Source organism: Lucilia sericata, unplaced genomic scaffold (genome assembly GCF_015586225.1).
Source record: "Lucilia sericata isolate MDLA Ls3-8-SP2 unplaced genomic scaffold, ASM1558622v1 Contig001023F_arrow, whole genome shotgun sequence".
Lineage (NCBI taxonomy): Eukaryota > Metazoa > Arthropoda > Insecta > Diptera > Calliphoridae > Lucilia > Lucilia sericata.
The window spans coordinates 157501-185327 of NW_023995005.1; the positions used below are offsets into that span (position 1 = coordinate 157501).

Below are 27827 nucleotides of genomic sequence, written 5' to 3' on the forward strand. Positions count from 1 at the left end.
AGATAGATAGATAGATAGATAGATAGATAGATAGATAGATAGATAGATAGATAGATAGATAGATAGATAGATAGATAGATAGATAGATAGATAGATAGATAGATAGATAGATAGATAGATAGATAGATAGATAGATAGATAGATAGATAGATAGATAGATAGATAGATAGATAGATAGATAGATAGATAGATAGATAGATAGATAGATAGATAGATAGATAGATAGATAGATAGATAGATAGATAGATAGATAGATAGAGATAGATAGATAGATAGATAGATAGATAGATAGATAGATAGATAGATAGATAGATAGATAGATAGATAGATAGATAGATAGATAGATAGATAGATAGATAGATAGATAGATAGATAGATAGATAGATAGATAGATAGATAGATAGATAGATAGATAGATAGATAGATAGATAGATAGATAGATAGATAGATAGATAGATAGATAGATAGATAGAAATTATCGGTATTTGGAACTGAAATATTATTTATTAAAACCAATTTGTGGATTATGTTTATTTGAAAATATATTTTATTTTGTTTTAAAATAATTACAATAAAATATAAATATAAATGTACATTTACAAACCTACAAAACTTATTACTATAAAATAGTCACTTTTCTTCTCTAGTTTTGAGATATTGATGGTAAAAACTATATTTATGTATCAGGGATTTTGCTCTTAATTCTGTCCAACATTTCCAATGGAACACTACCATACCACGCTTTTCCGCTGCTGTAAAATTATTAAAGATTATAGGAAAATAAAACAAAATAGATGTTAAGATATAAAATAGACTAAACTTACCTTTTCTATCCCATTTTCCATATTAATTTACATTTAATTGTTAATAGTTTTATTATTCAATTATAAAATCATTTTATTTTATTTATTTTTGTATACGTCAAATATAATTACCAATTGATCGGTTGTAAACATCGAATTTGATTCCTTTAACCGTAATTAAATTTTAAATAATTTTATCAGTTGATAATTGGTTGCAGTGGTCAATATTTTTACTTTCTACTGTTTTTCGATTACAGAGACTAATATCTGATGTTCTTACATTTTATTCCTAAATAAAAGTCGGCTGCATTTACTGAATTCACAAATGAATTTAATATTCAATAGAATTCAGTTCAAATTATTGATTTGGAAATTGTTACAATCACAATTCGATTAATATTTAATTCTGAATATAGAACATCAGTTAATTATACAGTTTTTCAATAACATCTATACAATTTTAATTAATTTAACTAAATATTTATCATGGTAACCGATTACCAATCGATCTGTTTTCTGTGTGTAGGATAGATAGAATATATAAAATAAATAGGATAGATAAGAGAGATAAGAGACATTGGAGAGATAGGATAGATAGGATAGATAGGATAGATATGATAGATAAGAGAGATTGGAGAGAATAGGATAAAATAGGATAGATAGATAGATAGATAGATAGATAGATAGATAGATAGATAGATATAGATAGATAGATAGATAGATAAGATAGATAGATAGATAGATAGATAGATAGATAGATAGATAGATAGATAGATAGATAGATAGATAGATAGATAGATAGATAGATAGATAGATAGATAGATAGATAGATAGATAGATAGATAGATAGATAGATAGATAGATAGATAGATAGATAGATAGATAGATAGATAGATAGATAGATAGATAGATAGATAGATAGATAGATAGATAGATAGATAGATAGATAGATAGATAGATAGATAGATAGATAGATAGATAGATAGATAGATAGATAGATAGATAGATAGATAGATAGATAGATAGATAGATAGATAGATAGATAGATAGATAGATAGATAGATAGATAGATAGATAGATAGATAGATAGATAGATAGATAGATAGATAGATAGATAGATAGATAGATAGATAGATAGATAGATAGATAGATAGATAGATAGATAGATAGATAGATAGATAGATAGATAGATAGATAGATAGATAGATAGATAGATAGATAGATAGATAGATAGATAGTAGATAGATAGATAGATAGATAGATAGATAAGATAGATAGATAAGATAGATAGTATAGACAGGATATATAGGATAAATAGGATATATAGAATACATAGGATAGATAGCATATGTAGGATGGATACGATAGATAGATAGCATAGATACGATAGACAGGATAGATAGGAGAAATAGGTTAGATAGGATAGATAGCATAGACAGGATAGCTAGGATAGAAAGGATAAATATGATAAATAGGATAGATATAATAGATAGGATATATAGCATAGATAGGATGGATACGACAGATAGGATAGATAGCATAGATAGGATAAATAGGGTAGATAGGATGGATGTGATAGATATGATACATAGATAGAATAGATAGAAGAAACTATTACACTTTTTTATATAGTCAAATGAGAGTTGTGCTCAAGATTTTTGGAGTTTAAAAAACAAAAAAATTTGCTTTTTATAACATTCACATTCATAAATAGAGGAATATTTAAAATCTTTATTAATTTATAGGAGAAATTATGGAAACTTTTTAGAATTTTAATTTTTTAAAACGTTTGTCACTTCAGACTATTTTTTAATATTAATAATAAAATAATTTTGCTGTAATTATTATATTTAAATTTGTTAACAATGTGTTAATTGTTTTATTTGTTAAAAATTTCAAATCAGTATTTAACATGCTAATTTTTAACAAAAACAATTTAATGCAAACAGTTTCAAATTACCTCAGATTTAATCGGGTTTCATATTAATTTAGGGGAATTTACAATATTCTAACCCCTTTTAAATACGTATTTCTTACTTCAATAATTATTTAAATATAACTCTGTTATTAATAAAATATTAACAAATAATAGGTTTATTATTATTGTAAAATCTCAGTTGAACAACACACGTAAAACCAATCGATAACATTTTAAATTAAGTAGATTTATTTCTAAATTAATTGTATATTAACAGATACATACAGTTATTTTTAATTGAATACTAAATTTATTTCTTTCTACAAAAACTATAACACGCAATTCAAAATAAAAATTGTATTAAAAATTATAAATATTGCAAAAAAAGTAAATAAAATATTGAATGGGCTCTAGTAACATTCACGATTAGCAAAAAGTTCTTATTCTAAGTTACAAAATCATATAACAGAGGTTATCAATAAATCGGAGCAAAAAACTATTAATAACAAAAAAACTATATATGCCAATGTGTAATTACTTTTAAACTAAATAATTAAATAATACACAGAAAACATGCAACGCAATTTTACGCATTTTTTAAAAAGCACTTTAAACGATTATATATTAAATGCAATCAATTTTATTTTTTTTCTCTACAGAATCACTACGAAACAATACACTACTGCTGTCATAAAAAATAAAATTCTGCTGATCACTTAAAATATGATTACAATAACAATTTTAATGTTGCTATAAAATAAACAACATCTGATCATCTCAACATCTTTGTCTGAAAACTCAGCTAGATCTGATTCTTGAGAGTCACCATGAAATTTTTGAAAATGTCAATAAGTGCCAGTCAAATAAAAGCTTTGCTGCGCAAGGACTTTTTAGTGCGTTGGCGTACAAAGGTGAGTAATAATGATCTTAATATTAAATATTTTTAAAGAATTTTAATATGATCACTTTTATTAAGAGATTTTTTTATACAAAATGTCTCTCTTTCAAGGAGAGAATTTTTACAGACAATGGTTCTCTTTCAGTGAGAGATTTTCTACAGAAAATGTCACTCTTTCAATGAGAGATTTTCTATAGAAAATGTCACTCTTTCAATGAGAGATTTTCTGTAGAAAATGTCGCTCTTTAAATAAAACATTTTCTATAGGAAATGTCGCTCTTTTACTGAGAGATATTCTATAGAAAATGTCACTCTTTCAATGAGAGATTTTCTATAGAAAATGTCGCTCTTTCAGTGAGAGATTTTCCATAGAAAATGTCGCTCTTTCAGTGAGAGATTTTCTATAGAAAATGTCGCTCTTTCATTGAAAAATTTTCTATAGAAAATGTGGCTCTTTCAGTGAAATATTTTCTATAGAAAATGTCGCTTTTACAGTGAGATTTTTTCTACAGAAAATGTCGCTCTTTCAGTGAGAGATTTTCTATAGAAAATGTTATTTTCTATAGAAAAGGATTCTTTTTTATCAAGAGATTTTCTGTTGAAAAGGTGTCTATTTTATCAAGAGATTTTTTATAGAAAATGTCTCTCTTTTATCAAGAGATTTTCTATAGAAAATGTCTCTCTTTTATCAAGAGATTTTCTATAGAAAATGTCTTTCTTTTATCAAGAGATTTTCTATAGAAAATGTCTCTCTTTTATCAAGAGATTTTCTATAGAAAATGTCTCTCTTTTATCAAGAGATTTTCTATAGAAAATGTCTCTCTTTTATCAAGAGATTTTCAATAGAAAATGTCTCTCTTTTATCAAGAGATTTTTCAATAGAAAATGTCTCTCTTTTATCAAGAGATTTTCTATAGAAAATGTCTCTCTTTTATCAAGAGATTTTCTATAGAAAATGTCTCTCTTTTATCAAGAGATTTTCAATAGAAAATGTCTCTCTTTTATCAAGAGATTTTCTATAGAAAATGTCTCTCTTTTATCAAGAGATTTTCTATAGAAAATGTCTCTCTTTTATCAAGAGATTTTCTATAGAAAATGTCTCTCTTTTATCAAGAGATTTTCTATAGAAAATGTCTCTCTTTTATCAAGAGATTTTCTATAGAAAATGTCTCTCTTTTATCAAGAGATTTTCTATAGAAAATGTCTCTCTTTTATCAAGAGATTTTCTATAGAAAATGTCTCTCTTTTATCAAGAGATTTTCTATAGAAAATGTCTCTCTTTTATCAAGAGATTTTCTATAGAAAATGTCTCTCTTTTATCAAGAGATTTTCTATAGAAAATGTCTCTCTTTTATCAAGAGATTTTCTATAGAAAATGTCTCTCTTTTATCAAGAGATTTTCTATAGAAAATGTCTCTCTTTATCAAGAGATTTTCTATAGAAAATGTCTCTCTTTTATCAAGAGATTTTCTATAGAAAATGTCTCTCTTTTATCAAGAGATTTTCTATAGAAAATGTCTTTCTTTTATCAAGAGATTTTCTATAGAAAATGTCTGTCTTTTATCAAGAGATTTTCTATAGAAAATGTCTCTCTTTTATCAAGAGATTTTCTATAGAAAATGTCTCTCTTTTTATCAAGAGATTTTTTATAGAAAATGTCTCTCTTTTATCAAGAGATTTTCTATAGAAAATATCTTTCTTTTATCATGAGATTTTCTATAGAAAATGTCTTTCTTTTATCAAGGGATTTTCTATAGAAAATGTCTTTCTTCTGTCATGAGATTTTCTATAGAAAATGTCTCTCTTTTTATCAAGAGATTTTTTATAGAAAATGTCTCTCTTTTATCAAGAGATTTTCTATAGAAAATGTCTCTCTTTTATCAAGAGATTTTCTATAGAAAATGTCTCTCTTTTATCAAGAGATTTTCTATAGAAAATGTCTCTCTTTTATCAAGAGATTTTCTATAGAAAATGTCTCTCTTTTATCAAGAGATTTTCTATAGAAAATGTCTCTCTTTTATCAAGAGATTTTCTATAGAAAATGTCTCTCTTTTATCAAGAGATTTTCTATAGAAAATGTCTCTCTTTTATCAAGAGATTTTCTATAGAAAATGTCTCTCTTTTATCAAGAGATTTTCTATAGAAAATGTCTCTCTTTTATCAAGAGATTTTCTATAGAAAATGTCTCTCTTTTATCAAGAGATTTTCTATAGAAAATGTCTCTCTTTTATCAAGAGATTTTCTATAGAAAATGTCTCTCTTTTATCAAGAGATTTTCTATAGAAAATGTCTCTCTTTTATCAAGAGATTTTCTATAGAAAATGTCTCTCTTTTATCAAGAGATTTTCTATAGAAAATGTCTCTCTTTTATCAAGAGATTTTCTATAGAAAATGTCTCTCTTTTATCAAGAGATTTTCTATAGAAAATGTCTCTCTTTTATCAAGAGATTTTCTATAGAAAATGTCTCTCTTTATCAAGAGATTTTCTGTAGAAAATGTCTCTCTTTTATCAAGAGATTTTCTATAGAAAATGTCTCTCTTTTATCAAGAGATTTTCTATAGAAAATGTGTCTCTTTTATCAAGAGATTTTCTATAGAAAATGTCTCTCTTTTATCAAGAGATTTTCTATAGAAAATGTGTCTCTTTTATCAAGAGATTTTCTAGAGGAAATGGGTCTCTTTTATCAGGAGATTTTCTATAGAAAAGAACTCTCTTTTATCAAGTTATATTCAACAGAAAAGGACTCTTTCTTATCAAGTTATTTTCTATAGAAAATGACTCTCTTTTATCAAGTGATTTTCTATAGAAAATGTCTCTCTTTAATAAAGAGATTTTCTATATAATCTGAAGAACTAGATTCTTAATGAAATTTAAATTTCCATTAACATTTCAGTGGTTGACTGCAGTACAAATCTTATGGCCCTGTATTATATTCCTCCTACCCTATCTGATACGTTTAAAATATGAACCGGTCCATCATGAAGCCTGCCAATTTCCCACACGTCAGCTGCCTACTGCTCGTAATACAATGCCGGGATTTTTATCCTACATCTGTAGCATTGAAAATAAATGCTCAAGTACGGAAAATTATGAAGAATATTCTAAATTAGAAAAAGCACCGTAAGTTCATTTAATTTAATTAAATTAATAGTATTATTATAAAATCTATTATTTTATTTAATTACTTTATTTATTTAACAAAAAAAGAAAAACGTAACTTTTCAAATATTAGTTTTTCTAACAATCAGATTAAAGATTAATTTAAAACACTTGTTTGCAAACTTTAAACGTCTTCCATTTGAGTATTTGATTAAAAAGTTCGTATTGCTATTTGCTTGCAGCATGAAACCGATTATTGATATCGTGCAAATATTCATTAATGAAGATCGCATGTTTACCGCTCTAGTCGAATTACCGGAAAAGGCAAACTTTATAAGTGCCGTGACAACTTTAGTAACAAACAGTCACTTTGATGATATAAGAAGTAAGTTTTTAATACTTAATTCCTAGAATATAGAAAAATAGATTGATTCACTTGTTTTGTTTGTAAAATAGGAAATATTGAGAAAGTTATAGCTTTAGTGCCCGATGTGGAAAAAGCTTTAAATGGCAGTTTTGATATAAAGAAATTATTCTCAGGTGAGTTTAGCTATCTCTAAGATTTTTTGAATTTATTTGAATTTCCTCAAAAATTTGTAGATCGCAAAACTTTTGTGAAAGCTGGTAATTTATTATGTGGCCATCCGTTTCCCAATACTGAAACTATACCTTTGGTGGAAGATATCTTATATTCTGAGGATTTCAGTGAGGCCAATCAAGATGAATTAAATGTTATGCCCAGTAAGTAGTTTGTTTAACTGAAAGCTATTTATTCACTTCATTCATTAATTGTTTAAAATTGTCTATTATTAGCCCCTTATTGTAAACGTTTATATTTGGATGTGACTAGTTCCAATTATGGTAAAATAACTTGGGAAACGATAAAGCCCATTATTCATGGCAAAATTCTATATGCCCCCGATACGGCTGATACTAATTCCATAATGAAATTTGTAAGTATTTCTGAATCTTTAAAATGTTTTTCTTTCAGCGAGAGTCTTTTTAAAGAAAATTTCTTTTCTGTCGAAAAATGTTTCTATAGAAAACTCTTTTATCAAAAAATTTTCTGTAGGAAACTCTTCTATCGATAGATTTTCTATAGAAAACTCTTCTATCGAAAGATTTTTTTATAGAAAACTCTTCTATTGAAAGATTTTCTATAGAAAACTATTTTACTGAAAGATTTTCTATAGAAAACTCTTCTATTGAAAGATTTTCAATAGAAAACACTTCTATTGAAAGATTTTCTATTGAAAACTCTTCTATTGAAAGATTTTCTATTGAAAACTCTTCTATTGAAAGATTTTCTATAGTAATCTCTTCTATTGAATGATTTTTTATAGAAAACTCTTCTATCGAAGATTTTCTATAGAAAACTCTTCTATCGAAAGATTTTCTATAGAAAACTCTTCTATCGAAAGATTTTCTATAGAAAGCTATTTTGTGGAAAGATTTTCTAGAGAAAACTCTTCTATCGAAAGATTTTCTAGAGAAAACTCTTCTATCGAAAGATTTTCTATAGAAAACTCTTCTATCGAAAGATTTTCTATAGAAAACTCTTCTATCGAAAGATTTTCTATAGAAAACTCTTCTATCGAAAGATTTTCTATAGAAAACTCTTCTATCGAAAGATTTTTTATAGAAAACTCTTCTATCGAAAGATTTTCTATAGAAAGCTATTCTATCGAAAGATTTTTTATATAAAACTCTTCTATCGAAATATTTTCTATAGAAACTCTTCTATCGAAAGATTTTCTATAGAAAACTCTTCTATCGAAAGATTTTCTATAGAAAACTCTTCTATCGAAAGATTTTCTATAGAAAACTCTTCTATCGAAAGATTTTCTTTAGAAAACTCTTCTATCAAAAGTTTTTCTATAGAAAGCTATTCTATCGAAGATTTTCTATAGAAAACTCTTCTATAGAAAGATTTTCTATAGAAAACTCTTCTATAGAAAGATTTTCTATAGAAAACTCTTCTATAGAAAGATTTTCTATAGAAAACTCTTCTACCGAAAGATTTTCTATAGAAAACTCTTTAGTCGAAAGATTTTCTATAGAAAACTCTTCTATCGAAAGATTTTCTATAGAAAACTCTTCTATCGAAAGATTTTCTATAAAAAACTCTTCTATCGAAAGATTTTTTATAAAAAACTCTTCTGTTGAAAGATTTTCTATAAAAAACTTTTCTGCCAAAAGATTTTCTATAGAAAACTCTTCTATCGAAAGATTTTCTATAGAAAACTCTTCTATCGAAAGATTTTCTATAGAAAACTCTTCTATCGAAAGATTTTCTATAGAAAACTCTTCTATCGAAAGATTTTCTATAGAAAACTCTTCTATCGAAAGATTTTCTATAGAAAACACTTCTATCGAAAGATTTTCTATAGAAAACTCTTCTATCGAAAGATTTTTTATAAAAAACTCTTCTGTCGAAAGATTTTCTATAAAAAACTTTTCTGTCAAAAGATTTTCTATTGAAAACTCTTCTATCGAAAGATTTTCTATAGAAAACACTTCTATCGAAAGATTTTCTATAGAAAACTCTTCTATCGAAAGATTTTCTATAGAAAACTCTTCTATCGAAAGATTTTCTATAGAAAACTCTTCTATCGAAAGATTTTTTATAAAAAACTCTTCTGTCGAAAGATTTTCTATAAAAAACTTTTCTGTCAAAAGATTTTCTATTGAAAACTCTTCCATCGAATGATTTTCTATAAAAAACTCTTCTATCGAAAGATTTTCTATAGAAAACTCTTCTATCGAAAGATTTTCTATAGAAAACTCTTCTATCGGAAGATTTTCTATAGAAAACTCTTCTATCGAAAGATTTTCTATAAAAAACTCTTCTATCGAAAGATTTTCTATAGAAAACTCTTCTATCGAAGATTTTCTACAGAAAACTCTTCTATCGAAAGATTTTCTATAGAAAACTCTTCTATCGAAAGATTTTCTATAGAAAACTCTTCTATCGAAAGATTTTCTATAGAAAACTCTTCTATCGAAAGATTTTCTATAGAAAACTCTTCTATCGAAAGATTTTCTATAGAAAACTCTTCTATCGAAAGATTTTCTATAGAAAACTCTTCTATCGAAAGATTTTCTATAGAAAACTCTTCTATCGAAAGATTTTCTATAGAAAACTCTTCTATCGAAAGATTTTCTATAGAAAACTCTTCTATCGAAAGATTTTCTATAGAAAACTCTTCTATCGAAAGATTTTCTATAGAAAACTCTTCTATCGAAAGATTTTCTATAGAAAACTCTTCTATCGAAAGATTTTCTATAGAAAACTCTTCTATCGAAAGATTTTCTATAGAAAACTCTTCTATCGAAAGATTTTCTATAGAAAACTCTTCTATCGAAAGATTTTCTATAGAAAACTCTTCTATCGAAAGATTTTCTATAGAAAACTCTTCTATCGAAAGATTTTCTATAGAAAGCTATTCTGTCGAAAAATTTTCTAAAGAAAACTTTTCTTTTCTATAGAAAACTCTTCTATGGAAAGATTTTCTGTCAGAATTTCTTTATATAGAAATTTTCTACTGAAAAAGTGCCCTTTTATGGAAAGATACTTATGTTTACAGAAAATAACTCTTTCATTCCTTGATTTTCTATAGAAAACTCTTCTCATTTACGTTCTTTATTTCTATAATTTTTGTAGTCTAATTCAACCTTTGAAGAACTGAATCGCTTAAAAATGTTATCGGTAGCATTGGAGCAAATTCTCACTAAGTTGCGTGAAGATAAACCCTTTCTATCGAAAGATTTTCTATAGAAAACTCTTCTATCGAAAGATTTTCTATAAAAAACTCTTCTATCGAAAGATTTTTTATAAAAAACTCTTCTGTTGAAAGATTTTCTATAAAAAACTTTTCTGCCAAAAGATTTTCTATAGAAAACTCTTCTATCGAAAGATTTTCTATAGAAAACTCTTCTATCGAAAGATTTTCTATAGAAAACTCTTCTATCGAAAGATTTTCTATAGAAAACTCTTCTATCGAAAGATTTTCTATAGAAAACTCTTCTATCGAAAGATTTTCTATAGAAAACACTTCTATCGAAAGATTTTCTATAGAAAACTCTTCTATCGAAAGATTTTTTATAAAAAACTCTTCTGTCGAAAGATTTTCTATAAAAAACTTTTCTGTCAAAAGATTTTCTATTGAAAACTCTTCTATCGAAAGATTTTCTATAGAAAACACTTCTATCGAAAGATTTTCTATAGAAAACTCTTCTATCGAAAGATTTTCTATAGAAAACTCTTCTATCGAAAGATTTTCTATAGAAAACTCTTCTATCGAAAGATTTTTTATAAAAAACTCTTCTGTCGAAAGATTTTCTATAAAAAACTTTTCTGTCAAAAGATTTTCTATTGAAAACTCTTCCATCGAATGATTTTCTATAAAAAACTCTTCTATCGAAAGATTTTCTATAGAAAACTCTTCTATCGAAAGATTTTCTATAGAAAACTCTTCTATCGAAAGATTTTCTATAGAAAACTCTTCTATCGGAAGATTTTCTATAGAAAACTCTTCTATCGAAAGATTTTCTATAAAAAACTCTTCTATCGAAAGATTTTCTATAGAAAACTCTTCTATCGAAGATTTTCTACAGAAAACTCTTCTATCGAAAGATTTTCTATAGAAAACTCTTCTATCGAAAGATTTTCTATAGAAAACTCTTCTATCGAAAGATTTTCTATAGAAAACTCTTCTATCGAAAGATTTTCTATAGAAAACTCTTCTATCGAAAGATTTTCTATAGAAAACTCTTCTATCGAAAGATTTTCTATAGAAAACTCTTCTATCGAAAGATTTTCTATAGAAAACTCTTCTATCGAAAGATTTTCAATAGAAAACTCTTCTATCGAAAGATTTTCTATAGAAAACTCTTCTATCGAAAGATTTTCTATAGAAAACTCTTCTATCGAAAGATTTTCTATAGAAAACTCTTCTATCGAAAGATTTTCTATAGAAAACTCTTCTATCGAAAGATTTTCTATAGAAAACTCTTCTATCGAAAGATTTTCTATAGAAAACTCTTCTATCGAAAGATTTTCTATAGAAAACTCTTCTATCGAAAGATTTTCTATAGAAAGCTATTCTGTCGAAAAATTTTCTAAAGAAAACTTTTCTTTTCTATAGAAAACTCTTCTATGGAAAGATTTTCTGTCAGAATTTCTTTATATAGAAATTTTCTACTGAAAAAGTGCCCTTTTATGGAAAGATACTTATGTTTACAGAAAATAACTCTTTCATTCCTTGATTTTCTATAGAAAACTCTTCTCATTTACGTTCTTTATTTCTATAATTTTTGTAGTCCAATTCAACCTTTGAAGAACTGAATCGCTTAAAAATGTTATCGGTAGCATTGGAGCAAATTCTCACTAAGTTGCGTGAAGATAAACCCTTTCAGGATGGTTTTGACGGTCTGATTCGTTTGGCTCAGACTCCATTTGTTCGCTCAATTATTGGTGATGAAATTGATATGGATCAAATTGAAGCTGTTATACAACGTATACGTACCGATCCCATTATCTATGATGTCATAACAACCATCAAAAATATTCTAGAATGTTTTTCGGTAGATCGTTTTGAAGCCTATGATACTGAATCAGAGTTAAGACGTAAAGCTTTTGAACTAAATCAAAAGAGACTATTTTATGCGGCTATATATTTTAATGAAACTGAGACAGAAAATGTTTCCTATAAGTTCCACATGGATACTCAAAATACACAACCCACAATAGAAAATCGTAATCGTTTTTGGTTCCCCGGACCGGCAGGAAGTATGTTAATGGATATGAAATATCATCGAGGTTTTGTACAAATTAAACAATCTCTTGATTTGGGTATAATAAAGCATAAAAAAGAGAAACTGAAAAAGCAAGGTTTACTAGCGGAAGTACCAATTACGACTACACCTAAAAGTTCCTTCTCCATAAAAGTGGTCACTGATGAAGATGCTGCTGATGCTGAAGATGAAGACGAAGATGATGATGATTGGTTTACCGATTCAAATAAAACCGAAAGTTCCAATGTTCCCCGTCCTACCTCTAGTTTAATATCAAGCCTATCCGCTGGCATAGCCGATCTTAAAGATTCTGTAAGATTACCTACCCAAGTGAACATACATGATTTAGCTGCCACTACAGAACAGAATTTTAATGATTCTGCTACTACTTTAGTAATACAAGAGCTTCCAAAACCTACCACTTTTTATACGGATTTAAATGATAGCTCAGAGGAGGATGAGTTGAATCTGGATATCTTACGGAGACAAAAACGTCAAGGTTTCTTTGACTTTTTATTGGGTTTTAGTGATGATTCAGATGGTACTCTTAAATATGCTATAGATGATTTGGAATTTCATACGAAACAGTTCCCATATCCAGCTTATACGGAGGATGAGTAAGTTTTGGTATTTTTAATAGAAGAGGAAAACCGACTTTGTATTTTGTAAATCTTTTAATTTCAGTTTCAAAACTGGTATTTATTTGGCTCAAGCTATACAGTGTGCATTCTTTTTGGGTCTAGTAGCAGAAATCGCCTCTTGTGTGAGACATTTGATATGGATGCGAGAGTCGAGAAATTCTATGGTGAGTTTATTTTTACACAAAACTCTTGTATAGACTTATTTTCTACAGAAAACTCCCTAATTTTCTATAGAAAACTTTTTTATCGAATTATTTTCTATAGAAAACTCTTTTATCGAATGATTTTCTATAGAAAACTCTTTTATGGAAAGATTTTCTATCAAAAATTATTCTCTCGTTGATCGAGAGACATCTTCTATAAGAAATTTCTCGCTGATTGAGAGACATTTTCTATAGGAAATCTCTTGCTGATCGAGAGACATTTTCTATAGAAAATCTCTCCCTGATCGAGAGACATTTTCTATTGGAAATCTCTCGCTGATCGAGAGTCATTTTCTATGGGAAATCTCTCGCTGATCGAGAGTCATTTCTATAGGAAATTTCTCGCTGATCGAGAGACATTTTCATTAGGAAATCTCTCGCTGATTGAGAGTCATTTTCTATAGAAAATCTCTCACTGATCGAGAGACATTTTCTATAGGAAGTCTCTCAATGATCGAGAGACATTTTCTATAGGAAATCTCTCGCTGATTGAGAGAAATTTTCTATAGAAAATCTCTCGCTGATTGAGAGACATTTTCTTTGGGAAATCTCTCGCTGATAGAGGGACTTTTTCTATACGAAATCTCTCACTGATCGAGAGACATTTTCCATAGGAAATCTCTCATTGATCGAGAGACATTTTCTATAGGAAGTCTCCCAATGATCGAGAGACATTTTCTATAGAAAATTTTTCCAATTACCAAAAAATTTTCTGTAGAAAATATTTTTGATTAAAGGAAAAATTTCATTTTCGATTTTTTATTTACTTTTCCATCTTTAGATCATGCGCTCTATGGGCTTGAAACCTTGCTCCGAATTGACTTCCTGGTGTATAGTGACTTTTTTGGAATTACTTATAATATTTATCGGCTGCAGTATTATTTTATATTCAGGCGGTATGGTGGTCTATACCAAATGGTTGTTTGTTATGATTTATCTCTGTATCTTTGGAGCTTGTCTTATATCTTTCTGGTAGGAAACTTCAAATTTTCTTGTTAAAACTTCTTTATTAACTCAATAATTTTTTTTCGCAGCTACTTGTGTTCAACTTTCTTTATGTCAGCCACGATAGGAGCTGTAGCCACCGCTGTCATTTTCTTCATTACCTTCTGTCCTTACATTATAGTTTTACTATTTGATGCTCAATTGAATTCTTTGCAAAATTTTGCCATTAATTTATCTTTTACCACTGCATTTGCTCATGGCTGGAGTCATATTATGCGCATGGAATTGCAAGAAGTTGGTTTAAGTTTTGAGTCAGTATTTCGTGAAGGTTTAAGGGGAGAATACGGTTTTGCTTTGTTTATGATTGTACTGGATTTGTGTATTTATACATTTATTGGTTATGTTCACCAGAGATTTAAGGATGGTGAGTAAAGGGGTATTCAAATTTAGATTCGATAATTTATAGAAATTTTTCTTTTAAAGATGAATTCCGTTTTACTGAAGTCCAAAGAGAAGATTTAGATTCTAGTGTGGGTGCTACACTGACAAATGTTACCAAAGTTTATAATGAAAATAAAATTGCTGTTAGCGACATTTCCCTATCGTTTCCCAGAAATCAAGTCACTTGTCTGTTGGGTCGTAATGGTGCTGGAAAGAGTACAATAATGTAAGTTTATTGTTTCCATCTTAATCTGAGTATTTAACTAATGTTTCCTTTACTCTCTTAGAAAAATGCTTACCGGTCAGGTGGTGCAAACAACTGGTCGTGTTATTCTTTCCCAGGCTATGTCTAACTCTACCGATTATGATAAGATTGGTGTTTGTGCCCAGGATAATATTTTGATACCAAATCTAACGGCTCGTGAGCATTTGGAAATGTATGCAAAAATAAAATTGAAAAATGGTTACGAAGCGGAAGTTAATAAAACTCTAAAGAATTTAAATTTTGGAAAACATGAAAGTTATCAGGCTTCACAGTTATCGGGTGGCTATCAGAGGCGATTGTGTGTGGCGATAGCTTTTATAGGTGAGCAAAGAAAACATCGAGACATGTTCTATATAAAACTCTTCTCTAGACACATTTTCTACAGAAAATTCTTCAATCGAAAAACTTTTTTAGCGAAAGACATTCTATAGAAAAACTTTTTCAGCCAAATATTTTCTATATAAAACTTTTCCAGCAAGATTTTCTTTAGAAAATTTCTCTTAATCTTTTCCAGCGAAAGATTTTCTATAGAAAACTTTAACAGCCAAAGATTTTCTATAGAAAACTTTAACAGCCAAAGATTTTCTATAGAAAACTTTACCAGCGAAAGATTTTCTATAGAAAACTTTACCAGCGAAAGATTTTCTATAGAAAACTTTACCAGCGAAAGATTTTCTATAGAAAACTTTGCCAGCGAAAGATTTTCTATAGAAAACTTTGCCAGCGAAAGATTTTCTATAGAAAACTTTGCCAGCGAAAGATTTTCTATAGAAAACTTTACCAGCGAAAGATTTTCTATAGAAAACTTTACCAGCGAAAGATTTTCTATAGAAAACTTTACCAGCGAAAGATTTTCTATAGAAAACTTTAACAGCGAAAGATTTTCTATAGAAAACTTTACCAGCGAAAGATTTTCTATAGAAAACTTTACCAGCGAAAGATTTTCTATAGAAAACCTTACCAGCGAAAGATTTTCTATAGAAAACCTTACCAGCGAAAGATTTTCTATAGAAAACTTTACCAGCGAAAGATTTTCTATAGAAACTTTACCAGCGAAAGATTTTCTATAGAAAACTTTACCAGCGAAATATTTTCTATAGAAAACTTTACCAGCGAAAGATTTTCTATAGAAAACTTTACCAGCGAAAGATTTTCTATAGAAAACTTTACCAGCGAAAGATTTTCTATAGAAAACTTTACCAGCGAAAGATATTCTATAGAAAACTTTACCAGCGAAAGATATTCTATAGAAAAACTTTACCAGCGAAAGATTTTCTATAGAAACTTTACCAGCGAAAGATTTTCTATAGAAAACTTTACCAGCGAAAGATTTTCAATAGAAAACTTTGCCAGCGAAAGATTTTCTATAGAAAACTTTACCAGCGAAAGATTTTCTATAGAAAACTTTACCAGCGAAAGATTTTCTATAGAAAACTTTACCAGCGAAAGATTTTCTATAGAAAACTTTACCAGCGAAAGATATTCTATAGAAAACTTACCAGCGAAAGATTTTCTATAGAAAACTTTACCAGCGAAAGATTTTCTATAGAAAACTTTACCAGCGAAAGATTTTCAATAGAAAACTTTGCCAGCGAAAGATTTTCTATAGAAAACTTTACCAGCGAAAGATTTTTCTATAGAAAACTTTACCAGCGAAAGATTTTCTATAGAAAACTTTACCAGCGAAAGATTTTCTATAGAAAACTTTACCAGCGAAAGATTTTCTATAGAAAACTTTACCAGCGAAAGATTTTCTATAGAAAACTTTACCAGCGAAAGATTTTCTATAGAAAACTTTACCAGCGAAAGATTTTCTATAGAAAACTTTACCAGCGAAAGATTTTCTATAGAAAACTTTACCAGCGAAATATTTTCTATAGAAAACTTTACCAGCGAAAGATTTTCTATAGAAAACTTAACCAGCGAAAGATTTCTATAGAAAACTTTACCAGCGAAAGATTTTCTATAGAAAACTTTACCAGCGAAAGATATTCTATAGAAAACTTTACCAGCGAAAGATATTCTATAGAAAACTTTACCAGCGAAAGATTTTCTATAGAAAACTTTACCAGCGAAAGATTTTCTATAGAAAACTTTACCAGCGAAAGATTTTCAATAGAAAACTTTACCAGCGAAAGATTTTCTATAGAAAACTTTACCAGCGAAAGATTTTCTATAGAAAACTTTACCAGCGAAAGATTTTCTATAGAAAACTTTACCAGCGAAAGATTTTCTATAGAAAACTTTACCAGCGAAAGATTTTCTATAGAAAACTTTACCAGCGAAAGATTTTCTATAGAAAACTTTACCAGCGAAAGATTTTCTATAGAAAACATTACCAGCGAAAGATTTTCTATAGAAAACTTCACCAGCGAAAGATTTTCTATAGAAAACTTCACCAGCGAAAGATTTTCTATAGAAAACTTCACCAGCGAAAGATTTTCTATAGAAAACTTTACCAGCGAAAGATTTTCTATAGAAAACTTTACCAGCGAAAGATTTTCTATAGAAAACTTTACCAGCGAAAGATTTTCTATAGAAAACTTTACCAGCGAAAGATTTTCTATAGAAAACTTTACCAGCGAAAGATTTTCTATAGAAAACTTTACCAGCGAAAGATTTTCAATAGAAAACTTGCCAGCGAAAGATTTTCTATAGAAAACTTTACCAGCGAAAGATTTCTATAGAAACTTTACCAGCGAAAGATTTTCTATAGAAAACTTTACCAGCGAAAGATTTTCTAGAAAACTTACCAGCGAAAGATTTTTTTAAAAAACTTTTCAATCGAATGGTATTCTAGTGTAAAACTTTTCTTATATTTCTCATTTTCTTCTCTTCCAGGATCTCCCAATGTTGTGATCTTAGATGAACCTTGCAATGGTGTTGATAATAAAGCCCGTAAAGATATATGGGACCTTATAGAGAGATTACGTAAAGGAAGGGCTGTCATATTTGCCACACATTTCCTCGATGAAGCTGAACATCTTAGCGATGTTATAGTCATCATGAAGAATGTAAGTTAAACACTTCGCTCATAATAGTTCTTCATAAACTTTTAATCTTGCAGGGAAAAATATAGCCAAACATAATCCGGAAACTTTGAAAAATCATTGTACCTCTTACTATGAAGTCTACATGAATTGCTGTGATTCACAAACTTCTGATGAAATTACCAAAAAGGCCGATAAACTGCTGACCAACTTTAGAGAATTAGAAAAATCTTCTACCACCGATTTAAGGTTAAGAATATCCTACGATCAACAGAATGAAAATTCATCGGAATATTTGAAATATTTACAAGAACTACAAAGTCAGGGAAGAATAAAGGATTTGAGTGTAGAAACGGAAAATTTGGAACATGTTTTCAAGAATTTGGATAAGAATTGTAATGGCAGTGTTAGATTCAATGGTCATGCCATCGATATGATGCAAAATGTTAAACTAAAGAAAGATTTCGGTTGGGATATGGTACGTGAGACGCCCTTGACTAGATTCGAAGCCATGCGCCAATTGTTCTGGAAACGTTTAGTGCATTTTAGCCGCAACTAACAAAATGTGTGTTGTGCGTAATAGTATACCGGCTCTCTTTGAAATTTGTGCCATGTGGTTTGTGGCTCAGCGGCTGAAGATGATTTTGATAAAACCATACAATTATCACGTGATCTATATCCCAAGACCACACAAATGTTAAGTATGGAAAAAATCTTTAGATTTTACCCAAAAAGTTTATGATAATATGAAACAGGATTGTTCTGCCGAAATGCCCTGTAAACAATTTCATAATTCGGAAAGATCATTCTATTGGATTCTAGAGACTTTGAATGATTATCAAGAGAAACGTTATGGTGGTTATAGTTTCAATGATAGCAAATCTATAGTTTGGTATAATAACAAAGGTTATCATGCCATGATGGCCTGGTTAAATGATATGAATTCCTATCTGCTGCAAATCGAAACAAATGATACCAACTATAAAATAACAGCCCTATAATGAACCCTGGGAATTGGGTTATATGGAATTGAGTACAACATCCATTGTAAGTTTAAGGGGATTTTGTGAAAGATTTTTATAATTAATATTTGTATTTCAGTTTACGCCAGGCTGGTGACTCCTGTATGGCTTTCATTTTGCTCATAGCCTTTTCAATGGTGGTGGCTGTAGCCTCGGTATATCTAGTCAATGAACGTGTTAAAGGTGAAAAGTTACAGCAGAAATTGTGCGGTGTCGATGCCTCCACCTATTGGGGTGTGGCTTTCGTTTGGGACTTTTTGGTGGGTTTAAGCGATTTAGAAATTTAATTTCAAGTTGTAATTGTTTTTCTTTCTTTAGATTATGATTTTAGCAGTATTGGTATGCAGTTCCATTATTCTGGCTTTTGATATGCCAGTGTTCACCGATCGCCAGCAACTGTGGGGTGTTATTGTCTTGGCCTTATTCTTTGCGTAAGTAATCGTTTCCATTCCAATGATTGCTAAACATTTTCTATAGAAAAACTTTAGATTGACAAGTCTTCTATAGAAAAACTTTCGATTGAAAAGTTTTCTATAGAAAAACTTTCGATTGAAAAGTTTTCTATAGAAAAACTTTCGATTGAAAAGTTTTATAGAAAAACTTTCGATTGAAAAGTTTTCTATAGAAAAACTTTCGATTGAAAAGTTTTCTATAGAAAAACTTTCGATTGAAAAGTTTTCTATAGAAAAACTTTCGATTGAAAAGTTTTCTATAGAAAAACTTTCGATTGAAAAGTTTTCTATAAAAAACTTTCGATTGAAAAGTTTTCTATAGCAAAACTCTCGATTGAAGAGTTTTCTATAGAAAAACTTTCGATTGAAAAGTTTTCTATAGAAAAACTTTCGATTGAAAAGTTTTCTATAGAAAAACTTTCGATTGAAAAGTTTTCTATAGAAAAACTTTCGATTGAAAAGTTTTCTATAGAAAAACTTTCGATTGAAAAGTTTTCTATAGAAAAACTTTCGATTGAAAAGTTTTCTATAGAAAAACTTTCGATTGAAAAGTTTTCTATAGAAAAACTTTCGATTGAAAAGTTTTCTATAGAAAAACTTTCGATTGAAAAGTTTTCTATAGAAAAACTTTCGATTGAAAAGTTTTCTATAGAAAAACTTTCGATTGAAAAGTTTTCTATAGAAAAACTTTCGATTGAAAAGTTTTCTATAGAAAAACTTTCGATTGAAAAGTTTTCTATAGAAAATCTTTCGATTTGAAAAGTTTTCTATAGAAAATCTTTCGATTTGAAAAGTTTTCTATAGAAAATCTTTCGATTTGAAAAGTTTTCTATAGAAAATCGATTCAAAACTTTTCTATTCAAAAGTTTTCTACTCAAAAGTTTTCTATAGAAAAGCTTTCGATTCAAAAACTTTCTATAGAAAAACTTTCAATTCAAAAACTTTCTATAGAAAAACACTCGATTGACAAGTTTTCTATAGAAAAACTTTCGATTGACAAGTTTTCTATAGAAAAACTTTCGATTGACAAGTTTTCTATAGAAAAACTTTCGATTGACAAGTTTTCTATAGAAAAACTTTCGATTGACAAGTTTTCTATAGAAAAACTTTCGATTGACAAGTTTTCTATAGAAAAACTTTCGATTGACAAGTTTTCTATAGAAAAACTTTCGATTGACAAGTTTTCTATAGAAAAACTTTCGATTGACAAGTTTTCTATAGAAAAACTTTCGATTGACAAGTTTTCTATAGAAAAACTTTCGATTGACAAGTCTTCTATAGAAAAACTTTTGATTGACAAGTCTACTATAGAAAACTTTCGATTGACAAGTTTTCTATAGAAAAACTTTCGATTGACAAGTTTTCTATAGAAAAACTTTCGATTGACAAGTTTTCTATAGAAAAACTTTCGATTGACAAGTTTTCTATAGAAAAACTTTCGATTGACAAGTTTTCTATAGAAAAACTTTCGATTGACAAGTTTTCTATAGAAAAACTTTCGATTGACAAGTTTTCTATAGAAAAACTTTCGATTGACAAGTCTTCTATAGAAAAACTTTCGATTGACAAGTCTTCTATAGAAAAACTTTCGATTGACAAGTCTACTATAGAAAAACTTTCGATTGACAAGTTTTCTATAGAAAAACTTTCGATTGACAAGTTTTCTATAGAAAAACTTTCGATTGACAAGTTTTCTATAGAAAAACTTTCGATTGACAAGTTTTCTATAGAAAAACTTTCGTTTGACAAGTTTTCTATAGAAAAACTTTCGATTGACAAGTTTTCTATAGAAAAACTTTCGATTGACAAGTTTTCTATAGAAAAACTTTCGATTGACAAGTTTTCTATAGAAAACTTTCGATTGACAAGTTTTCTATAGAAAAACTTTATTGACAAGTTTTCTATAGAAAAACTTTCGATTGACAAGTTTTCTATAGAAAAACTTTCGATTGACAAGTTTTTATAGAAAAACTTTCGATTGACAAGTCTTCTATAGAAAAACTTTCGATTGACAAGTCTACTATAGAAAAACTTTCGATTGACAAGTTTTCTATAGAAAAACTTTCGATTGACAAGTTTTCTATAGAAAAACTTTCGATTGACAAGTTTTCTATAGAAAAACTTTCGATTGATAAGTTTTCTATAGAAAAACTTTCGATTGACAAGTTTTCTATAGAAAAACTTTCGATTGACAAGTTTTCTATAGAAAAACTTTCGATTGACAAGTTTTCTATAGAAAAACTTTCGATTGACAAGTTTTCTATAGAAAAACTTTCGATTGACAAGTTTTCTATAGAAAAACTTTCGATTGACAAGTTTTCTATAGAAAAACTTTCGATTGACAAGTTTTCTATAGAAAAACTTTCGATTGATAAGTTTTCTATAGAAAAACTTTCGATTGACAAGTTTTCTATAGAAAAACTTTCGATTGACAAGTTTTCTATAGAAAAACTTTCGATTGACAAGTTTTCTATAAAAAACTTTCGATTGACAAGTTTTCTATAGAAAAACTTTCGATTGACAAGTTTTCTATAGAAACACTTTCGATTGACAAGTTTTCTATAGAAAAACTTTCCATTGACAAATTTTCTATAGAAAAACTTTCCATTGACAAATTTTCTATAGAAAAACTTTCCATTGACAAGTTTTCTATAGAAAAACTTTCCATTGACAAGTTTCTATAGAAAACTTTCCATTGACAAGTTTTCTATAGAAAAACTTTCGATTGACAAGTTTTCTATAGAAAAACTTTCGATTGACAAGTTTTCTACAGAAAAACTTTCTATTCAAAAGTTTTATATAGAAAAACTTTCTATTCAAAAGTTTTCTATAGAAAAACTCTCGATTGACAAGTTTTCTTTAGAAAAACTTTTGATTGACAAGTTTTCTATAGAAAAACTTTAGATTGAAAATTTTGCTATAGAAAATCTTTCGATTGACAAGTTTTCTATAGAAAAACTTTCGATTGACAAGTATTCTATAGAAAAACTTTCGATTGACAAGTTTTCTATAGAAAAACTTTCGATTGACAAGTTTTCTATAGAAAAACTTTCGATTGACAAGTTTTCTATAGAAAAACTTTCGATTGACAAGTTTTCTATAGAAAAACTTTCGATTGACAAGTTTTCTATAGAAAATCTTTCGATTGACAAGTTTTCTATAGAAAATCTTTCGGATTAAAAGTTTTCGATAGAAAATCTTTTGGTTGAAAAGTTTTCGATAGAAAATCTTTTGGTTGAAAAGTTTTCGATAGAAAATTTTTTGGTTGAAAGGATTTCTATAGAAATATTTTCTATGAAGTTCTATCATCGAAAGATCTGTTCCTTTCATGGAAAGTCCTGAAGTCTTTTAATGAAATTTCTTTTATCAAAGGTTACACATTAAATCTTTAAATATTGAACTTATTTCTTTTACAGTTTTGCCTGCATACCTGCCGTTCATGTCTTCGAAAAGTGTTTCGCCGATTCCAGTGTGGCCATTGTTACGATTTTCATCTTAAATGTCATCATACCTCTCTTCACCATGTCCATTATTGTATTATTGGGTGTGGTGGGTGATTCTGCCACCTGGGATGAGTGGCGTTTCTTCTTAAATCATCGTTTATTCCTTATCTTCCCTCAGCATGCTTTAGGCGATGGTCTACTCGAAATATGTAAAAATTATATGGTTGCATTGGTTTTCAAACGTTACGATATTGATTCTTATAAAAATCCTGTAACCAGTGATTTGCTTAAACCCCACTATATCTCATTAACCATATTGGGTATATTGTTTATATGTATCAATGTCCTGCTAGAGTCCGGTTTATGGTATAAGTGTAAGGAGAAATCAGTGAACGTGTGGGTCTATTCCAAGCCAAAGATAAGAAACATTTTGAAGAATTGAAAATTGTTTCAATACAAAATTCTCTTAAGAGAAATGATAAAATGGATAGTACACCTGCTTTAAAAGTGGAAAATCTTTGCAAATCCTATGGTAAAAATCAATATGCAGTATCGAATATAACGTTCTCGGTTAATGCAGGAGAATGCTTTGGTTTATTGGGTAAAAATGGTGCTGGCAAATCGACTATTTTCAAAATGCTGTCGGGACAAGTGCAACCCAATGTGGGTCATATTGTCTATGAAAATGTGAGTTTCTAAACTTGATATCATAAGTAGCTTTACAAAAATATAATATTTTACTTTCAACAGCCGGAAATTTCCTATTGTCCTCAAACTAATACTTTGGATTCCTTACTTACTGTGCGAGAATGCATAGAATTTTATGGACGTCTAAGACGTATTACCAATATACCCAAGGTAATTTCTTTCTTTCTTTCAAAATATTTATTTCAAATTGACAATTTCTTTATTAAAATTCATTAATCAGTATTTCCATGTGAATACACTCTATAAGACTATGTGAGAGTGTAGTTATTTTTCCATGAGATAAACGCATAAAATTTTTTTCCTTTCTCATAAATTCTGCCGGATTTTGGTCATCATTTAAATCTCGTATTTGCATTATCGAACTGAGTGATGACTCCATTTCCTTATCGTACACTGTAACCGTACAATATATAGGTTTTACCGTCTGTACACTAGCCAACCAAAGTACTAAAAGTTCTTGTTTTAAAGAATTCGGATTGTGAATATTGCCTTTAAGTTTTTCTTTATTACCCAACAGCGTTGACCAAGAGGTGCGACAGGCCATTATGAGAATGGGTAGATGGGAAGTTAAATGTTCGTAGGGTTTGGGTAAAAAGGCATTATTTATACAGAGACCTCTTTCCGTGGGTCGCGAAGAACTGGAAGTGAAGAAAATTGTGACAATTAGGTGGTTAGGTTGCAATAAGTGAATTTTGGGGTCATCTTTAAGACATCGATTTTCTATAGGAAATCAAACGATAGAAGAGTTTTCTATAGTGAAACTTACAATAGAATACTTTCTTATAAAAATCTTTCGAGAGAAAAGTTTTGTATAGAAAATCTTTTGATAGGAAAGTTTTGGTTAAAAAATCTTTTGATAGAGGAGAGATTTCTTCAGAAAATTGTTAAAAGATTTTTCTAAAATTAATTTTTCAAAAGAAGATTCTGCAATAACAGATTCTTCTTTAGGAAATCTCTCGAAATTGACAAGTTTTCTATAAAAAAAAAACTTTCGATTGTCAAGTTATCTATAGAAAATCTTTCGATTGAAAAGTTTTATATAGAAAATCTTTCGATTGAATAGTTTTCTATAGAAAATCTTTCGATTGAATAGTTTTCTATAGAAAATCTTTCGATTGAATAGTTTTCTATAGAAAATTTTTCGATTGAATAGTTTTCTATAGAAAATCTTTCGATTGAATAGTTTTCTATAGAAAATCTTTCGATTGAATAGTTTACTATAGAAAATCTTTCGATTGAATAGTTTTCTATAGAAAATCTTTCGATAGAACAGTTTCCTATAGAAAATCTTTCGATAGAACAGTTTTCTATAGAAAATCGTTCGATAGAACAGTTTTCTATAGAAAATCTTTCGATAGAACAGTTTTCTATAGAAAATCTTTCGATAGAACAGTTTTCTATAGATAATCTTTCGATAGAACAGTTTTCTATAGAAAATCTTTCGATAGAACAGTTTTCTATAGAAAATCTTTCGATAGAACATTTTTCTATAGAAAATCTTTCGATAGAAACGTTTTCTATAGAAAATCTTTCGATAGAAAAGTTTTCTATAGAAAATCTTTCGATAGAACAGTTTTCTATAGAAAATCTTTCGATTGAAAAGTTTTCTATAGAAAATCTTTCGATTGAACAGTTTTCTATAGAAAATCTTTCGATAGAACATTTTTTATAGAAAATCTTTCGATAGAACAGTTTTCTATAGAAAATCTTTCGATAGAACAGTTTTCTATAGAAAATCTTTCGATAGAACAGTTTTCTATAGAAAATCGTTCGATAGAACATTTTTCTATAGAAAATCTTTCGATAGAACAGTTTTTATAGAAAATCTTTCGATAGAACAGTTTTCTATAGAAAATCTTTCGATAGAACAGTTTTCTATAGAAAATCTTTCGATAGAACAGTTTTCTATTGAAAATCTTTCGATAGAACAGTTTTCTATAGAAAATCTTTCGATTGAATAGTTTTCTATAGAAAATCTTTCGATTGAATAGTTTTCTATAGAAAATCTTTCGATTGAATAGTTTTCTATAGAAAATCTTTCGATTGAATAGTTTTCTACAGAAAATCCTTTGATTGAATAGTTTTCTATAGAAAACCTTTCGATTGAATAGTTTTCTATAGAAAATCTTTCGATTGAATAGTTTTCTATAGAAAATCTTTCGATTGAATAGCTTTCTATAGAAAATCTTTCGATTGAATAGTTTTCTATAGAAAATCTTTCGATAGAAAAGTTTTCTATAGAAAATCTTTCGATAGAAAAGTTTTCTGTAGAAAGTCTTTCGATAGAACAGTTTTCTATAGAAAATCTTTCGATTGATCGGTTTTCTATCGAAAAATCTTTCGATTGATCGGTTTTCTATCGAAAAATCTTTCGATTGATCGGTTTTCTATCGAAAAATCTTTCGATTGATTGGTTTTCTATCGAAAAATCTTTCGATTGATCGGTTTCTATCGGAAAATCTTTCGATTGATCGGTTTTCTATCGAAAAATCTTTCGATTGATCGGTTTTCTATCGAAAATTCATTCAATTGTCATTCTATATCCAATTTTTCGGTGGAAAAATTTTCAATAGAAAATCTCTTAGTTAAATAGTTTTCTATTAGAAATCTTCTGAATGACGAGTTTTCTATAAAAAAACGTGTTTTTTAGATAACTTTAACCTCTTACCTGTCATTCGCATAGCCGCCATAGGCCAAAATACCCAAACAAACATTTTCATGAAAATCCGAATTCGTCGGATCGAATATTAAAACCGAAGGTTTTCCGGCATAAATCTCTTGACAAGGTACACCAAAATCTTCACTATGATCACGTAGAAAATGCGACAACACAAAAGTAACACCAAGCGTACGATTACAAATACTAATGGGGCATTGGACCGGGGTACGTGTTAATGAGAGAAGAGATTTACGTTTTAGCAAAGATTTACCATCATTTTCGTCATCTCCCCAACATTTTTAGGATTTTGCTCTTCCCTTCTGGCTGCTATACAACCAAATGAATTCAAATTATGATCACAACTACCCAAACGTAATTGTTGGCGAAATTTCGCTATATCTTGGGTGCTAAACTGTTCAAATTCTTCTTTCGTTAGCATACGATTTAGATGAAAGTCCGTAAAGTTTGGATTAAATTTTAAAAGTTCTTCTTTGCGTTGATTAATGAACTGTTCTTCTTCTTTGGATTGTTTGAATTTTTGAAAATTTTTATAGTGATCGTATTTTGTGGGTTGTTGAAATAGAGGGCGTTCTGGTGCTGAGCCCACAGGATTGATTTGCAAACGATTACAATCTTGACAGATATTAGACATGACTTTTAGGTTTAATTTATTAAAAGCGGCAAATTCTCTAAATTAAATGGATATTATTATTAAAAAATTTAGTTTTGGACGAACGAAACGAACTTGAAATTTTTAATTTATCTTTGAAAGCAAATCGATATTGACAGTTTTTTACATGATACAAATGTATATATATATTTACCATGGTTTTCTATTTCCCTTAATAAATTTAAGTTGGTTGCCAGCATTTTGGAATCTTTTCAACTGGAAACGTATCGTGATGTATTGGTGAAAAATCTATCAGGTGGTAATCGTCGTAAATTAACAGTGGCTACTTCTTGTTGTGGACCACTTCTGTGGTTTTAATGGATGAACCAACCAGTGATATGGATCCGGTAACCAGAGCAATTGTTTATCGTACAATAGATGATTTGTTGGCCGAAAAGAGAGCAATAGTTTTAACTTCTCATTCAATATCGGAAATTGATGAAACATGTCATCGTATTGCCGTGCTGAAAGAGGGTCAAATGTTAACCTGCAGTAGTCCTGATAATTTGAAAGCTCAATATGGTGGCTATTATAATGTTACTGTCTATTGTGATCAGGATAAGATTAATAATTTGGAAAAGGAAATACGCCGTAAATTTTCCGATTGTAAAGATTTACAACTTTATGCTCATTCCATTAAGTTTAGTTTGAAAGTTCAGAATCCGATTCATAATGGTGATAAAGCTAAAGAGGTAAGATATTGAATCAAAAATCTCTGTGTTGACACAGAAAAATCTTTCGATAGAACAGTTTTCTATGGAACATTTCTCAATACAAAATTTTTCTGTAGAGAATCAATAGAAAATCTTTCGATTGAAAAGTTTTCTATAGAAAATCTTTCGATTGAAAAGTTTTCTATAGAAAATCTTTCGA

The 27827-nt window shown here is 28.7% G+C and overlaps 1 protein-coding gene and 1 pseudogene across 1 annotated transcript in view; one reads left to right on the forward strand and one right to left on the reverse strand.

The window, feature by feature from the left end:
* LOC119609644 (ATP-binding cassette sub-family A member 13-like) overlaps window positions 1–27658 on the forward strand; it is a 61634-nt gene extending 33976 nt beyond the window's left edge. The window contains 25 exon segments of the mRNA XM_037964485.1: window positions 3381–3632; window positions 6514–6740; window positions 6962–7104; window positions 7176–7259; window positions 7320–7460; window positions 7533–7672; window positions 12042–13132; window positions 13200–13320; window positions 14141–14331; window positions 14394–14728; window positions 14788–14971; window positions 15033–15331; window positions 17852–18028; window positions 18078–18556; window positions 18558–18630; window positions 18633–18709; window positions 18711–18995; window positions 18997–19046; window positions 19102–19282; window positions 19341–19453; window positions 22891–23309; window positions 23312–23604; window positions 23668–23775; window positions 27141–27252; window positions 27255–27658. Of these exon segments, the coding sequence (XP_037820413.1) occupies window positions 3549–3632; window positions 6514–6740; window positions 6962–7104; window positions 7176–7259; window positions 7320–7460; window positions 7533–7672; window positions 12042–13132; window positions 13200–13320; window positions 14141–14331; window positions 14394–14728; window positions 14788–14971; window positions 15033–15331; window positions 17852–18028; window positions 18078–18556; window positions 18558–18630; window positions 18633–18709; window positions 18711–18995; window positions 18997–19046; window positions 19102–19282; window positions 19341–19453; window positions 22891–23309; window positions 23312–23604; window positions 23668–23775; window positions 27141–27252; window positions 27255–27658 (5811 nt within the window). The 5' untranslated portion in view covers window positions 3381–3548.
* Window positions 23787–26978, reverse strand: LOC119609640 (annotated as a pseudogene).
* Window positions 27659–27827: the final 169 nt, after the last annotated feature.